Source organism: Dermacentor albipictus, chromosome 10, assembly GCF_038994185.2.
Source record: "Dermacentor albipictus isolate Rhodes 1998 colony chromosome 10, USDA_Dalb.pri_finalv2, whole genome shotgun sequence".
In the NCBI taxonomy this organism is placed as follows: Eukaryota; Metazoa; Arthropoda; class Arachnida; order Ixodida; family Ixodidae; genus Dermacentor; species Dermacentor albipictus.
Genome location: NC_091830.1, coordinates 71,499,698 through 71,515,937, shown reverse-complemented (window position 1 = coordinate 71,515,937; position 16,240 = coordinate 71,499,698). Strand labels below are relative to the sequence as shown.

General features: G+C 45.8%; 1 protein-coding gene and 1 long non-coding RNA gene across 2 annotated transcripts; one reads left to right on the top strand and one right to left on the bottom strand.

Moving 5' to 3' along the window:
- The first annotated feature begins 1,460 nt into the window (after positions 1-1,460).
- LOC135899195 (uncharacterized) lies at positions 1,461-6,267 on the top strand. Its single transcript, XR_010563557.1, has 2 exons — positions 1,461-1,705; positions 3,463-6,267. It is a non-coding gene; the product is annotated as an uncharacterized lncRNA (long non-coding RNA).
- Positions 6,268-11,627: 5,360 nt separating this feature from the next.
- Positions 11,628-14,451, bottom strand: LOC135899173 (uncharacterized). Its single transcript, XM_065428444.1, has 2 exons — positions 13,990-14,451; positions 11,628-12,324 (listed from the first exon to the last, which is right to left on the bottom strand). The coding sequence occupies exons 1-2, from the start codon at positions 14,443-14,445 to the stop codon at positions 11,785-11,787; spliced, it is 996 nt and encodes a 331-aa protein (XP_065284516.1). The 5' UTR covers positions 14,446-14,451; the 3' UTR covers positions 11,628-11,784.
- Positions 14,452-16,240: the final 1,789 nt, after the last annotated feature.

Here is a 16,240-nt window from a genome sequence, read left to right as displayed (position 1 = left end):
AGTATACAATAATTAGGACTCGCATATGAAGACATTCCAAACATGTTTTGCGATGCGTTCCAGCCTCATTCCTGTGACTTTGCGGCAGGTAGGTTCTTCTTTCGCCTCGCTTTCATTAATAGAAAATAATGTGTGACCGATGGGGTGGAATCGAACGTCGGCCGTCGAGCCCGGTACTCTAACGAATAGGCCACGAGCGCGCGCATACTCCTCTCATTCGAAAGCCAGTAAGCTCTGAAATGCTTGGCGTGTGCGCCGCGTGCCACTTCCTGGTGCTGTCGCTACAGCTGGCCCTTTGAAGCGCCTATCTCCGGGACCGCCCCACTTTCGTAGCCATTTTCGCTACGTAAAAACTGCAACGTTAGACTAGATTCATGACTGCCCAAGTTCATAACGATTTATTTCTTCGCCGGTGTACAAATGCCGTCGTCGTTTTAACATACACTAGATGACATAACCATTGGTAGGATCCGAAATAAGCACGTTTCGGGGAGCAGGAGAATGCGAAATTCACTTGAAAACACGGTGACAACGCGCATGAGGAGTTCCCCAAAAGTAGACACGGTGGCAGCGCGGCCAGCGATAAGACAGGTGCCGACAGGCGACTACCTTCGAGCATCGGACGCACTGTGGGAACCGTAGGATGCAAGCGCGCACACGCTACAAACATACATGGGTGAGGTCTTCGAATTTCCTGCGACGTACCCTCTGTCCGTAAAGCAAATATTGTTTTTGTCCAATGTCCGTGGTAGTAGAAATAAAAAAAATGAACGCGCTTTGAGATCGCAGCGCGCAGCCGCTATAACCATTGACTTCAAAGAGCTTCAGATTCAGCAACAGCCGCAACAGTATCACAGCTAATCGCTGTATCTGCGGCTGCTCCCGTTTCTCGCCTTGCAAGCAGCACGCGATTTATTTGGCCTCGCCGAACGGTCGTCCTCTCCCAAGCCTGCAGGTCTCGTATGTTCAGTTAAGAACACCAAAGGGAAATGAAAGAAATACAGGTAACGGACTCTTATTGTACTTTACTTGTCACCTTGTCATCTGCAAAAACGCTGCAAACTATTTTAAAAGCTTTATATTGGTAAAAATAGTAAAACTAGTAGTAATTTTTATTTCTAGGTGGCGCGACAAACGTTAAGGTAGCGTTCGGGTGTGTATGTGTGCGCGCAAACGGGCGCAACCGAGCTTCGTTTTGCGCACACTTTTGCAACAGTACACATGGTTACCACTAGTTTCGTAGTCGCATTTTTTGGTCTTAGTATTTGATGTTTACGCTATAAGTTAGGTAGTTCTTAATAATTTATGAAGGTTAGTTGATGAAAAATTATTGCTAATAATTAGTGGTTCTTAAGTGCCGTTATTTTGTGTTTGAAAGGTTTTTATAACTGAATACGATAGTGAAGCCATGTGAAGCTCTGAACGGCTTTCGGACTCAGTTATTCGGTTGCAGCTGTGCGGTAGTTCACGCCTCGTGCTTCTTGATGAAAGTATTTTCTTTTCGGACATCATGACGCACATTTTAGTGAAATGCTTTAACGACGATAAGTGGGACGTTTATCCGGTGAAGTGGTTAGCTCACCCAACAACTAGTCTTCTACTGATGTGCGAGCCTGACGGTTTTGATGAGTTGCGCGGCAGAGGCCATGATGCCTGTTGGAGAGAAGGCACCCCGAAACAGTCGCAGCCGCACTTCTGAAGATAGGTAAGTAATCTCGTTTTCTTGGGCACGTAGCCTTCTTTTCTATTTTGACATTGACGAGCGTGACATGTTAAGCACACCGTTCACTTTCTTGAAGCAAACCGCATGCCCCGGAGCAAATGCGCTCGATACTAACTCTCGCTGCCGCCGTCACTTCGTTCGAACCAATGGAAGGCGAAGAGGCAGCGGCGCCCCATGTGCGTAAAATTGCATTGCTTCATTTGTTCATGTCTAATAACGTTTCCTTCATTTGTATGAGAGAACATAATTGGAACATAAGGATCGGCTTCTCAGCGCAGTGATAATTTTGTACAGTGGCCACGCCATTTTTCATGGGGGCTCACGTAAGTTGTCTAAGCGCTTGTTATCGCGTTCTGATACGTGAGAGGCGCGCTGCCTTTCAAGGTATTTAGGCAGGCACTACGAGTTTAGGAGAACCGCGACAAATAATAGTGCAGCAGGTATGCAGCTGTGCTACGCTTGTACCACACTCGTACCGGAAGGCAGTGTTGCACTTCACGCTTACGCATTTCGTAACTATGGCGGCCTCCGTGGCAATTTGGGGCTCGAGGTCGTGGATACGATCCCTGCAGCGGCCGCATTCCAAAGGAGCGGAATGCAAAAACGCTCGCGCATTGTGCATTGTGTGCACGTAAAAATTTCCAGGAAGTCAAAATTAATACGGAGCCCCCAACTACGACGTGCCTCATAATCAGATCGTTGGTTTGGCACGTGGAACATCAGAATTTTTTTTTTTCGTAGTGGCTCATCGTATACCATACGGTTAGTGTGATCACCTTTTGTGCCGTAGCGGTTAAGCGCGCCTCGATTTAGGTTGCGGCTAATGATGCGGCGCACCGCGAAATATATTTCGCCTCTCTGGAATTTTCGGAGAACGGCCAACCGATTAGTCACAGCTTCCGCGCGCTGACTGTACACGGATACACAGCGCAAATGAACAGAGGAGTGGTGACGTGGTCAAAGAACACAGCCGCCGACGGGCTCACCTTATCGTCTATCACCGCCAAAACTACCGCAGTAAGCATCTTTATCTAGCGCGGTGGTTTGCCGTTGAAGGCGTACTGTACAATTTTAATAAGCGATAACCGAAACATGCCACCGTTCTTTGCTGCCTCTTTGAGTTGGACCGATCCGAATATGCGTTGTTTCCAGAAGCGAAAGGAGCGCCAATCGGCGCGTTGTCACCTCGAGCTAAGCGTCGCACTCGAGCACCGTTTGCGCGGTGAAGAATGACGCGTGCTTGACGCTAGCTCACTGCGCGGACGCTACCGCGCAAAACGCGCTAGGGCGTGTACGCGACGTTCTGCACACAAATCGCGCGGGATGATCGGAGCCACGCCGGAGCGCGGCTAGCTTCAAAGAAGCGGTACATGTTCTCACTCGTATAGGCACGCTCACGCTCGCATCGCTCTCGGCGTATGTTTAGGTCATCCCTTCTACTGGACTTCTAGCCAAAGATTCGATATCTGTTTGGTATGGGCTATGCACTGTCGCGTGGTCTTTGGTTCTGCGAGAGAGCCGGGAATATTTTCCCCACTGTGAAACATCGCTGTGCGTGTTTTAGCTAACATTTACCGTAGCAACCCATTCCTTCCTTTTCTCGACGGCACTCGTAAAGAGTCGCAAATTTTTACTTGCCAGTATAGTGTGTACTTCTATTTCGTGCGTAGTTATGTGCAGTGTGTGGCAGATTCTTAATCCGCGCAATCTCAGTTTCTGTCCACATTCCCTTCTCACAGGTTACGTATGCAGTAAATTCCCGGATGCTAAAGTGTTCTACGCCAAAAGCACCTTGGCGTCGTGCAAGAGACACCCGTTGATATGTGGCTGATTCACTAGCAAGCTCGCATCTCTGTTGCCAATCTCCATCAAGTGGGATTTTCAACTGTTTTTTGTGTTACTCTGTGGTGTACTAGCTGCTGCATGGACGCTGTGAAGGCTTACTTTCGATTTGCTCTGGCGTTTAGTAGTAAAGGATGGGCTACCTTTTGAGGGAAGGCATTTACTTTTGTTTGTGAGAGTGTTTACCAGCCTAACCAAGTGATACGTGGGTACTGTAAACAGCAGCACGAACAGAGGCGGACGAAGAAATAGGTAGGAGCACACACGAGCGCAAGCTCTACTAAATGTTTGCTTTTGATGACAAAGGTATTAAACACACTGGTCAACTTGGCAAAGGTAAAAATCCGTGCGTGCGTGGCAGAAACAGCCACGTGCGACAAGAAAAAAATATGAAAAAGCCATGTCATGTAGAATAAACGTGCGTGAAAAACGAGAACTATCGGTGAAATCGATTGAAAAAGCGAAAGATTTGTCCGTTAAGTGATACTACCCAACGGGAAATACTCTTTTGAGAACAACTTTTTCCCACTAAGGGCAACAGATAACTTGGTTACGCAATTGTTTCGTTTGTGATCAATAAATATTGCATCTGGAACTCCTCTGCGTTGCGGTATAGAGCAGAAAGAACGATTGTTTCATCACAAAGACCAGAACACAAAAGGACTTATGGAAGCATTATTTATTGATCACGAAGAAATATTCATAAGCAAGATTTCTGTGACCCTTAGTGGGAAAGAGTTGCTACAGTACTTCTCGTTACTATCGCTTACAGGAGAAAGCTTTCAGTTTTCATGTTTTTGTTAGTTTTTGAGGCACATGTTTATTCTACAGGACGTATTTCGGTCCTTTTTTGTTGTGCCGGGCTGTGTATGCTGCGCATCCATCGCTTTTTCTTTGTGAAGTTGGCCAGTGTGTTTAAAATCTTCGTCTTCACGAATAAACTTCTACTTGAGTCAGCGTTCATGTGTGTTCCTACCTTAATTCATCCTTCTCGTCTCTGTTTGGGTGGTTGTGAAATATAAATGTACACCGAATTGGCGAAGTGTCCATAGAATTGATACATGAAGTTATTTGCGCTGTTTATTTCAGGAAGAACGCTATAGGGTCTTATCTTCTCTGTGTTTTTTACACTGAGTAGATTTTTCTAGTTCAATTTCAAGGAGTCCCCCGAGGAAGCCAATAAGAGTGATGGTAACTTCCTTTGTGCGTAAGATTTATGAATTTGATCCATTCAAGGCATGACATGGCACATGCCTGATTGTAGGTTGCAAGCATTCGTAGTAAGATCTAGTTTTCGGTTCTCATGACGCTTCTTTGTATTGCGCTGCATTCTCCAGGCACATGAACCTTTTTATGCTCTAAGTGCACGCGTTGTTTTTCTATATGTTGGAGCGAAAATTGTAAATTTAGATATGCATATATATCATTTTCCTTGTAATCTTTTTCAACATGGGTGCGCTGTAGCTCCCTCTGTCTTTCAGTTACTGCTTTGTCCCAATTTTTATGCAACCTTTATGTATTTTATGCAGCAAAATTCTGGTGCTCCTTTAATAACATTTTATCTGCGAAATTGAGGTAATTGGTGTTTCGTATATGATTTATTTGCGTTTTTCTCTGTCTCAGCAACCGGGCTGTCGAGTCATTGGAACCTTTTCTCATACTGTAAGACTATTTCTGGGGTGCTTGATACTGAAAATGCAGGTGACCATTTATTTGGCTGTTTGGAATTGTGTTAGCCATATGTTACTACCAATTTTCTCTGCTAAATAGTTATTTTTTCTCTTATCGTTCAAGGTATTAGCCTTTCCTTATCTCTTAATTGACTGAGGTAGCACTTAGTTGCTGGGTATAGGAAAAAAGGCCCCAAAACGTGCTTTAATTAGCTTTGTGCAAGTCCAGAAAGATTACCTGAAAATGAGCTCACTAAATTCAGGAAATGCCACTAACGAACTCCTCTGTACCCCAAATTAACATAATCAAATGGTGTACTGTTTGTTCTTCACTTGTGCCAGGGAGATAAGCTGCTTTCATTACACAAAAGCTTTACAAGTGTATTTCTGAAGAAAGCAATCCTGGCTTGTCAGAAACACGATTCAGGTGTTCATCATGCCCGACAACTTTCTAAATGATGTCTCGTCAAATAATAGCTAAGTTGGGTAATGTTATTTTATAAAATAATTGGGCAACATGCAAATCTCGAAGACAAAGCTCAGGCAAGTCTACTTTGGTACTTCATTAAATTTTAATCGCTGTGAAAGACGTGTGCTAAAGGTTGTATATATTTACGTGAAGTCATTTGTTTCAAGTTGGTTATTTTGCCTTCTCACAGTCAGCCGTAGCTCTTCCTGTGATGTGTTAGTGTGCGCAACATTTTAATGTAACATATTCAGATGTCTTTTGTGTATTCACATGCAAGCAGCTCCAAGTGTTCATGTGTTCAAAGTTCGTTGTTACAAGGGTATGCTTAAGCCCTGCCTTTTGAGTCGCTTTGCCTTCTAGTCATAAACTTAAGTCAAAAGTGAAGAGCACAATGATCGTTTTGATTGGATTCATATGTATAGGTTTTTTCAGATGTATTTACACTGCTAGAGTGCTGTAGGTACTAGCCTGTGTCTCCAGGTTCGATGTAGTGGTGCCTTATGTACTGTAATAATGTTTCACGTGCACACATCTTTAGTGTAAATAAAGGTACTTCAAGTTGATCAGTCTCTCCTTTGATTTTGTTTGTGTTTGGGAAAGTTATGAGCAGGCACCGGGGCATGCAAGTGTGAACAGCGAAGCAATTTCAATATATGAATAAAAATACACTAGCCCAACGAAACGTCAATCATATTTCAATGGCGACTTCTGAAATCTCAATGGCATCTGAACTGTGCCACGATATGCTTTTCAATGCTGTGGCAATAATAACTCAACAACAGGTCAACAGAACTGCCACAACGTTAGTTCAACGCAGAATAAATGGTAACTCAACAACCATTCAACAAAACAAACACAACGGGCCGTCTAAGCACAATGGACTTTCAATGGTAACTTAACAGTTATTTAAGATTGAGGTACCCAATGGTGTTTCAATTCGATTTCAGTGGCCAATATTCAAGAGTGCTCAACACTCAACCCAACAATTCTCCAACATACTCTCAATAATTCCTCAATAAAAAACTCAACATTGACCAACAATATTTCAATGCCTTCTCAAGAATTTTTTTTGTACGGGCATACTTTCGGTGTATGAGCATGAATTATGATGAGGTTTAACAGGGTCATTAGAGTCTATATGCCTATTTCCTATATTGCCTATATGCCGTCTATATGCGCCTATTTTTGCTTTCAGCATCTGGAAATGCTGTTTTGGGGGCTCTTTTGCTGTTTTTAAAGCATGTTCTGTTACTTCTTTCTACAGGACATGACAACATTGACAGACGCTGTTGATAATCTCAGCACACAGGAGGTGCTACCTATTTGCAATGTGACCGTGCAAATAACCGCTCGCCTTGTCAACGTTTGTTGAGATTTTGAGGGCCTTTCATTACCTGCCAGAGCAATGTCAAATAAAATCGTTATGAAAGGTATCTTTTTGCAACAGGGAACACGAATCTCTTTGTTAAACTGCAGGCATGCAATTTTTTCAGAAACGTTCGTGCTGTAGACTGTAGCGTCGAAATACTTCATTTTGATTTGATTGCACTGTGTGTATAGTAGGCATAGTTAACCGTGTAACGTCTGACTGAAATATGGTCGACGGTAGTAGTGCAATACCTTCATTTCGACGCCTGCACTACTTTATGGCGGTAGGTACACACAACCCGATGGCGGCAAGTAACCTCTGTGAGCCAAAAGCACTTTGCCCTCCTCTTTTTATTTGAATAAGCAGAGAAATACATGATAACGAGCTCCGCCATCTAATATTAAGGCACAAATTTTAGCTTCTTTCGTTAACCATTTAGCAGCATCTTATGTTTTTCGCACTTGCTGCACTCGATGCGCCATTGTAAGCAGGAAAGTTATTCAATATAGTACACTCTTTCCTTATAGTGTTGCGGCATACATAATAGCTCAAATGTGGCCTCTTGTGGGCCCAGCAAATTCGTGTTAAGTGGCTTTCCCAATATGATGGTTGCCTTCCAAATATCACAGATAAACCCTGTGTCAGTTTCTTGATGTGCAAATTGGCTACACACATTCAGTACCTCAAACAGTCATGGTTTTCATACAGTTTCTAGTGCCTAGCCCTTCCCCTATCGTTATTAAAATGAAGCCTCTTGTGGCTGTTCTACTGCCCTAATGCCCACATTTTCATTGCCAAAAATTTTTGTCTCTAGCAATAACAATGCCTTAGAGAAATGATGTAGCTCTGCAAGCATTGCTTCAACCCCTAAAGATTTCATCCTTTAAACGGAAATAGCAATCCCCGTGTTACTTTCTTTGCGTCGTACTGCGTCTAACCGCATGCATGTTTGCTTCCGAGGTCGTTCCTGCTTTGGAAGACGATAGACTACCGGAAGCACTGAAACGGTTTCTCGCTGGTTTTAATTATAGGTTTGGTGTGTTAACCTTTCTGACGAGCCTTGCACGCTGCTGCAGAGGGCAGGCAAATAAAATTTCGAATACACGTGTCACTGACGTGTAGTGGGGACTCCGGATTAGTTATCATCTATTTTTTTTTCGTGCACCTATATCAACACACTAACGTTTGTTGCATTTTGTTCCCATCGAGATATGGCCGCCATTGCCAGAAATTTAACCCGTTACTTGGAGATTGGCAGCGTGGCACCATGCAGCGTGGCAAACCAGGCTAAAGGCGGTTTAGGTTGCCTAGCAAACTTGCTGCACTAACACTGTCTCACTGATGTGCAGGTGGCGTTTCCGAAAAGCGGAACTCACTGGGTGCTGCAGATCCTACAGCTGATTCTTCACGAGGGAGAGGGGCCAGGTGTCTTCGAGGAGTTCGTCAAGCGGTCTCCCTTCATCGAGTTCCAAGGCGAAGAAGCCATCGAGGGAATGGAGTCACCACGAACGATGCGCACTCACTTGCCATTTCGTCGTCTACCGTTCGATCGGAAGGCAAAGTACGTCTACGTTGCACGAAACCCTTGGGACACCGCCATTTCGTATTATCACTTTATGGCCATGATACCCGCCTGAGAGCTGCGAAATGCGAGTTTCTACGAACTTCTAGGCGCCTTCATAAAGGGAGAATCCGGGTAGCAGCGTGACGTAGCAGCGTGACGTACATGAAATCGTAGCAGTGTAACGTACATGAAAGGGTTTCTCAAGGCAACTCACGAGGAACTGGCCCACCAATTTGTCAGGGATCTCGAAATCCTAGCCATGATGACAAAAATGTACACTGAATAATCTCGCACACAGTTCCATACGACTCCAGACATTCCCGCAGTCAACCTCAACGAGGTAGCACACCGCGAAGCTCGAGGTCTTACTCGCCGAGCTGAGCAAAGAGTGACTTCCATCGGTCAGGAGAACGCGGAGGATGAAATCTGGAGAGAAAAAGATATATTAACAAGATTTAGTGATATTACCAAATTCTATCAAAATCGGAGGCGGGTATTACCACCGCCTCACACTAAACTGAACAGAGCTGAGTCCGTTACTTGGAGGCGAATACAAACAGAAACTTATACGAGTCCCGTGCAACTAAAAACTTTCTACCCCGATATATACGAGAGCGATATGTGCAAGCTATGCAAGTCTGTTAGAGCCACCCTTCAACACATGTTGTGGGGATGTGAAATATACCAAAATAAAATGGCAGTCTCCCCAGAAAATCTACGGGCGCGTTGGTCGGCCGTGCTGCTCAGCTCAGAACTCAAGACCAACTTTGGGCCGTCCAGCGAGCCAAGGAAGCCGCACGGGAGCAGCAGCTCCCAATGGCCATCTAGGCGGCCCCAGGCCCGGGCCTCCCAATCGCCGGATTCCAAATAAAGTTCTCTCACTCACTCAGTTTAAGAAGGAAGTCAACTTTGTCCGCGTTGGGAAGGCTGTTGGGTGGCGCGAGGACTTGACAAAGCAGCAGCTGCCGAGAATTGAGGACAAGATACAGTAGGGTTCGAAGGACTCAGAATTCATGAGCCTGTGGGCGAAGGAGTGGCAGGATGCCAAGAATATAGCCAGCGCTTGATACACAATTTTTCATGGCATACAACGTGAGCTCTGAGAACTGAGCTCGTAGAGATGTAAGAACTCAATGGCTATTCAAACTTATTTCAGTGGCCACGTGTTTGCGTAAAGATTAACTTCACAAGAATACATTCCCCTGATGCACTCTACGCAGGTCACAGAGAAATTTCCTCGCTTGTTTTCTTTGTTACCGCGGCACTAACAAGAGTCGCCTGCATGGCAAAAGGCGTTTATGATCGACACTTTGACATCGCAGGCTTCGGCCGCAAACAGTCACTGTCAAATGAACACGACCGCACCTGGCGAAGCCGTAATAACGGCGACCACACTTTAGTCACGTCACCATTGGCAGTTCAAATGTCACTCCTTGCAAGCACCAATTTGGTGTTCGCAAGCACTCGCATTTCAAACCATCAGGTTCGCCGTCATTAGAAGCCAATGCATGGCCTTTACATTGGCATTGGGAACTACTGCTTTAGGCTGCTCGCACGGGGAGCCGTGAGGGCATAGATGTCAGCACCAGTGCTGAGGCATGGGCACTGGTGAAAGGAAGTTGTGAAATCGTATTGCTCCGCACACTTGTTCAGCTCCCCGGTAGCTTCCTTTAACGAGTTCATGTATTACAATATGTCTTTCGAAGCCCGTTTAAATAGGGATCTAGTAATATGCGGACGTTACAACATCTCATTTCAGTATTTCTTCCTGTAATAAAACTATTTGACATGTCGCATTGTGCACTGTGTATACTTTTGTTATTCAGAAGCTCAAAATGTAAGCCTGTTCAAGTTGCATCTTTTTGCTTACTGCATTCATTGAAAAGGTAACTATTGATTGAGCATATGCTATCTTAACATGACAACATTTTTAATATAGGAGTCAGTGTTCAGGGATTCATATGCCCTATTAGGCTGGCGAAGGTATACAAGCACTCTAAAGGTAAAACGAGTTCGCTCACACAATTTGTCCGCAGTAAAGAAAATAGATCACTGTTAACATAAACACGACGATCCGTGATACTCATTCGGCCATGCATATATGACACTTTCACTTTCCCATGCTCATAATAAAATTCGAGGGAGTTTCTACCAACGCAGTGATACAACCTGCACAGCTATTCTTCTTGAGGCGCCTTTGGTGTACAACAAACGTTCTTGCGTTCTTAGCTGCAAACGATGTCTCAAGTGCGTAAGGGTGGTGGTGCTACATCGGTACACGGCAGAGACGTGTGTTACAGCCTCATAGCAAAACCCGAGGTCCGTAGTCTTTGTGTACTATGTAGGGTTGCACTCGCCGTCATTTTGTGTTCCGGAACGCATGACTGTGCTAAATTATTGGCTGTTGTGCCGTAAGTGGTGCTGTAAATTTGTGCACCATTTTATTATACAAGCTTGCCCCGTCGGCAAAGATACACTCTCGGCTGGGCAGGTATTCGGCGTCTGATATCGTCGACTATATGCGGCGTCTGCACACAGCACCGAGCGGGACTTTTGTGCGTTGTGTTTCCTCTGACCGAGTGCTGGAACTTAGCACGCTAGCTGCCTCCCACAGTTCCTGCAAGCGCCTTCCTCTGGTCGACAATACGTGCCGACGACAGCCAAGGAAGTCCTTACAAAGTAAGTTCGCCCGACTCCAGCATCCCTATGAAGATTGCGCTATATCTGTTGTTGCATGCGCGACAGCTAAGCAGCAGCTCCGCCTTCAGAATACTTCCTGTCTTAGCTTTCGTTCGTTCAGAAACAACGTCGAAATGCAAATTTTCACAAGCTGCGCAAAAGCGTCAACCTTCACATGTACGCCGTTCTGGGAGAGAACACGTCAACACCGAACATGCATTATACCGTCCCCACGCATCAAGCGTAGCGTTAAAACTGTTGCTATGCTAAACAACACCCAGCTGGAACAACGAACCTTTCCAAGCATTTTTATGACCGCACAATAAAAAGGTTCGATTTATTACAAATAGACAATAAAGCGGCTGGAATTCGCGAGTTCTGAGCGTGTGCTCTGCGTGGCTGTCCGGCAATTTGCTGGTACGATTACATACATCACGGCCAATTGTCGCTTCAATGATTGGCGAAGCGTTACATTGTAGGCGGCTTCATGTTATCCAGTGATGGTGCATCTAGGTTGGCCTTCTGGGTTAGCTTGATCGAACGCACAGCACCACGCAAGCTAGGCTGTGCGGCTGGTGGTGCTTGCGTGCCATCAGCGTCCACTGCAGCCGCTGGTGCTAACGGCGTTAAAGAGTCCGCAACGTCGCAGTGGGCACTCTTTAAAGGAACACTGTTCGCTTCGCCCAAGACAGCCAACCCTGTCGTTATGCCACTGACGTTTCCGGCGGGCGCCGCAGTATTCGGCTTCGAAGTGCCAGGAACGCTGTCCCGACGCTCCGCGACCAGTTTCTCCGACGTACCAGCACCGGCGGTTGCTTCCTGTGTGGTCACTAGTCCCAGCGCGGTGCTGGAACCAGCTGCAGCATCAGCAGCGTCCTTCTTCGAGGGTTCAGCAAAGGCAGCGACAGGGTCGAGCGATGTGCATTCATTTCCCGACGACGTGTCCTGGCTGGTTGCCGAGAATTCTTCGGCCTCCTCGTATACGTTCCTCGTGATTGTGTTCATTATCTGAAAAGTACAAGACACCATAGGCAGAAAGGAAGGATTCTTGCTCAGTTTTCGACGTGTACAAACGTCCATTTGCGGGGCATTAGGCTGCAGCAGCCGGCTAGTTAACAAACAAGAGCAGTGAAGGCATGAAAACAGGAAAAGCGACCCAGCCATGACTCGCAAACTTTTGTGTCCTTCAACATTAGGTAGTGCTAGAAATTTACAAGAGAATGTGGCTTCTCGAGTAGACCGACTCACAAACGCTTTGAAAAACGCACTGCAGAGCACAACTTTTTATATCTTTTTATGTCTATTGTCCCTAAACACTCTTCCCACTAGTATCATTCCCTATCACCGTTTATTGGCAACGTTCGCAAATTTCTGCAAACGAATTAGCGAAAACCTGATCCCTCTGAGATATTGATGCATTCGGATATATGGGCTGCTGGCGCTCTCTTTAGCATAAGATATCCTTTCCCAGCACTTATACTGCAAGTTATCAGCCATAATAAGCACGACTGTCGAATTTTCAAATGACACCGCCTAATATGCGAAAATATCCGTGTTGTAGGTGCTGCTCAACAGCAAGCAAGTGAAAGTCCTGCTTCGTAAATGACAACACTGCAGGTAATATTGTTGCGAAATATGTTGATTTAGTTTCATTTATTTTATTTATTTAGACCTGATTTAGATAAGAGTTTACTTATACGAAAGAACACATGTTCTTATCTTTTCCACCCTACCCCACCGCATTTCCCTTCGGAAACCAAACCCAACACAAGCGACATTTTGCTCCAGCGAGGACACTTAATATTTAGCTGAAATTTGCTTAGGCACCTTCTATAATTTCTGGGTTATACATAGCTGAAGTATGAATAGTAAACCTTGAAGGTCGACGTGAAATGGATGGCACACAGCTTGTTGCGCCACTGTTCAAATCCACCATGGCCTTTAGCATTTCTTTATGTTGCCAGATGTTATTGTGCTATCTGATGTAATGTTCATAATAAAAGTAGAAAGCACGAAAAGAAAATGAGGACAGGATAACAGACACGATGCGGGCTGACACTTCAAATATTCCTAATGCTTTTGAGAATCTAGTACTCAGGTATTGTTAAAGGTTCTGAGGAATCTAGTTCTAGATGGCTCTGCTAAATTTAGCGCGTCAGAGTTTATGTTATCATCCGTGCGTTATTCTGACATGTATACGCATCAAATTATTACACCTAATGAAGTTCAGTAGCGGGTCAACGTTCGACCTATCATCTATTTTGCCCCCGTTTTTTTTTTACTTGGTATCATAATGAACGGAAACCCACACGTCCAACTTGCTAAATCACGGCAGACGTAAAGTGATGGATTTCAGACTCTGCCGGGTTACAATAGCAATGTTAGGTTAGTGGCGCTCTCACGGAGCAAGCGCCGGCAACCTATCTCAGGCTGTAGTTCTAAAAGAGTGGTGGTTCCGTGCGTTCGTATTCCCACAGAAGGTGGCGCTTTCTTTCCCTTTCTTCTTGGGAGGGGGGGGGGTAGATTCTTCGCCCCCCTCTCCGAATTCTTCGATACTTTCGTCTCAGAATAGCCGAAGAAGAAAGTAAAACACGTCAAGTCTAGGTCCACCTGCAGCAAGGAACACTTCTCTCTGGAAAAGTGCCGGGTGGTGCCTAAGAAGTGCAACCTCACCTCGAAAAGCCTCTGCCACGCGCTCATGGTGGCTGGCGTCATGAATGCTCTGTTGCTGGCCACCATCTGCTCAAGCGCAGCGGCGAAGAGGCTCTCGAAGTTCGCGGGCCGCACGCCAGCCCGCGGTACGTGATTGGCGGCGTTCTTGCGGATCAGCTCGACGAGCACCTCGTCGTCCCCGGTGCAGTCGACGGTGGCCGACAGGTGCTGGCCCACGGCGCATGCGTGCGTCCGGAATTTGGCGTTGTCGCGAAGCGCGCGCAGTTCCATGTCCCTGAACCTGGGGAACAGGTGCAGGTACTCGGGGTGCTTGGCGAACATGCCCATGAAGATGCTCATGCCGTAGTCCGGGTTCCGCTCGCAAAACTTGCGCCAGCTGTTGCGAATCAGCTTCTTATCGCGTTCCGTCAGGAGGCATCGCTTGTTGCTGAGGCTCTTGCGCAGAACATTGCCCATCTTGGATCTTCTTCCTCTTGTTCTTCTATAGGTTGGTTCTTCCTCTGTGAAATTGGGCAACGCACTTTGTGGGATCAACTATGGATCGGTTGATCCCTCAAGAAAGTTGATTTCTCTGAAAGTTGAAAACACATCTGACTAAATCCCATTCACCTGGGCGGAACCTGGAGTGAAGGTTGTCATTCCAGCTAGATGACAATTCTGATTCCATCGTACGTGGTGTACCACGCAGTCTAGACTGCGAAAACTTGAGATGAAAGCATGATTGTACAAACTTCATTAATTAGCTGACATTAAGAGTATGTTTCCAGCATCCAGTAGGAGGGTGGTCAGCTACATCCCTTGAAGAACATTTTAGACAGCGCATCTTCATTGTCCACTACGAAGGAGCATTGTGCCTGGTAAGTTGGCCATCCTGTCGAAATCTCGTGTTAATCCTAGAAAATTTTGTAGAATAGTAGCCATGCGCTTTGCGGCACCTTTTACTGAAATCGCTCTTTTCTGCATAGTCTGCATATTTATCCGGCTGCCAAGATGAAGAAAGCTTCAGTCATCGTCTTGCCTCGTGCTCTGCTCGGTACGAAAGTCCAAAGAGGCAATTCTGAACCCCGTCCAACACGCCACAGAATGATGCTCGTAAACATAGCCCTAGGAAAGCCTGTTGTGGTTATTCTGGAGTTGAGTAGAACAGGGGTACTATAGGGTAAAATTATTCCAATATGTTTTTACTCCGCTCTCCTCGCGTCAAATTTGTGTAACCGCTGACGCAAACATCGGGCGGTGATCCACAGGGTTGTGTGAACAGACCAATCACAAGCTCTCCTCGATCACAGGAGGTCACTTTTGTTTTCTTGAAAAACGAATAACATTGCGTACATTGAGCGGCTTCTCGTATTTAATTGGCTGTCAAAAGGCGAAGAGCACACTGAAGGGGAGAGCGCTTCGATGGGGCAGAGCCACTGCACTGAAAACCGATAACCAGATGAAGAGGGGAGGGCCGGAGTCTGCGATTGAACCCCTTTCCCTTACTTTGCTTGCGGTGACTGGTCGGAAATCACGGCAGCATGCAACGGAAGCTTAAAAATGACACTACAACGCATCCTCAGCAAATAAGCATTGGCAGAACGAGGTCGTAAACCTGCCGAAAATGCTCGGAAACATTACACGGACACGCACAAACAATGCTTTATTATACGCAAATAAACCCATAATCTCTGGCAGGTGCGCGCAGCCAGTGCCTGAGTGACTGGCGGCAGCCATCTTTTATTCCTATCGGAGCGGGGCAGCCACGGCTATTCAGAAGAATGGTAAGTTTTGTTCGGCATATTAATACATCTTTAACGCGTACACGTAACTTTGACGCGGTGAGTATTCGCGGTTTTGTGACATCGCGTGGCAGGCAGATGAAGTGGGTGCAGCCCGAAAACTCCTGACCAATAGCCGAGGGCCACTGTTGAAAAGGCGTCGAACCAGAAATAATTATTTTACTTTTGTACGGTCAAATCATGCATAATCAGCGCGTACACTTCATATCAGAAAGGGAGCTATCACGGTTTTTGTGATGTCGCGTGACAGAGAGGCGAAGTTTGGGTGGTCCCAAAAAGTTTTCGACCAATCACCGAGCGCTGAGTGCACAATTTGAGCAGAAAAGTTTGGAATGGCTTTACGTTATAGCGCCCCACTCTCGAAATAAGTGTTTTGGTGCGTTTCACAGACCTTTATTTTTCCATGCAGTATTTGTAGGCACAATTTTACTAAACCACGAAATCATCGTGTCCGTGCTTACGCTTGAAGT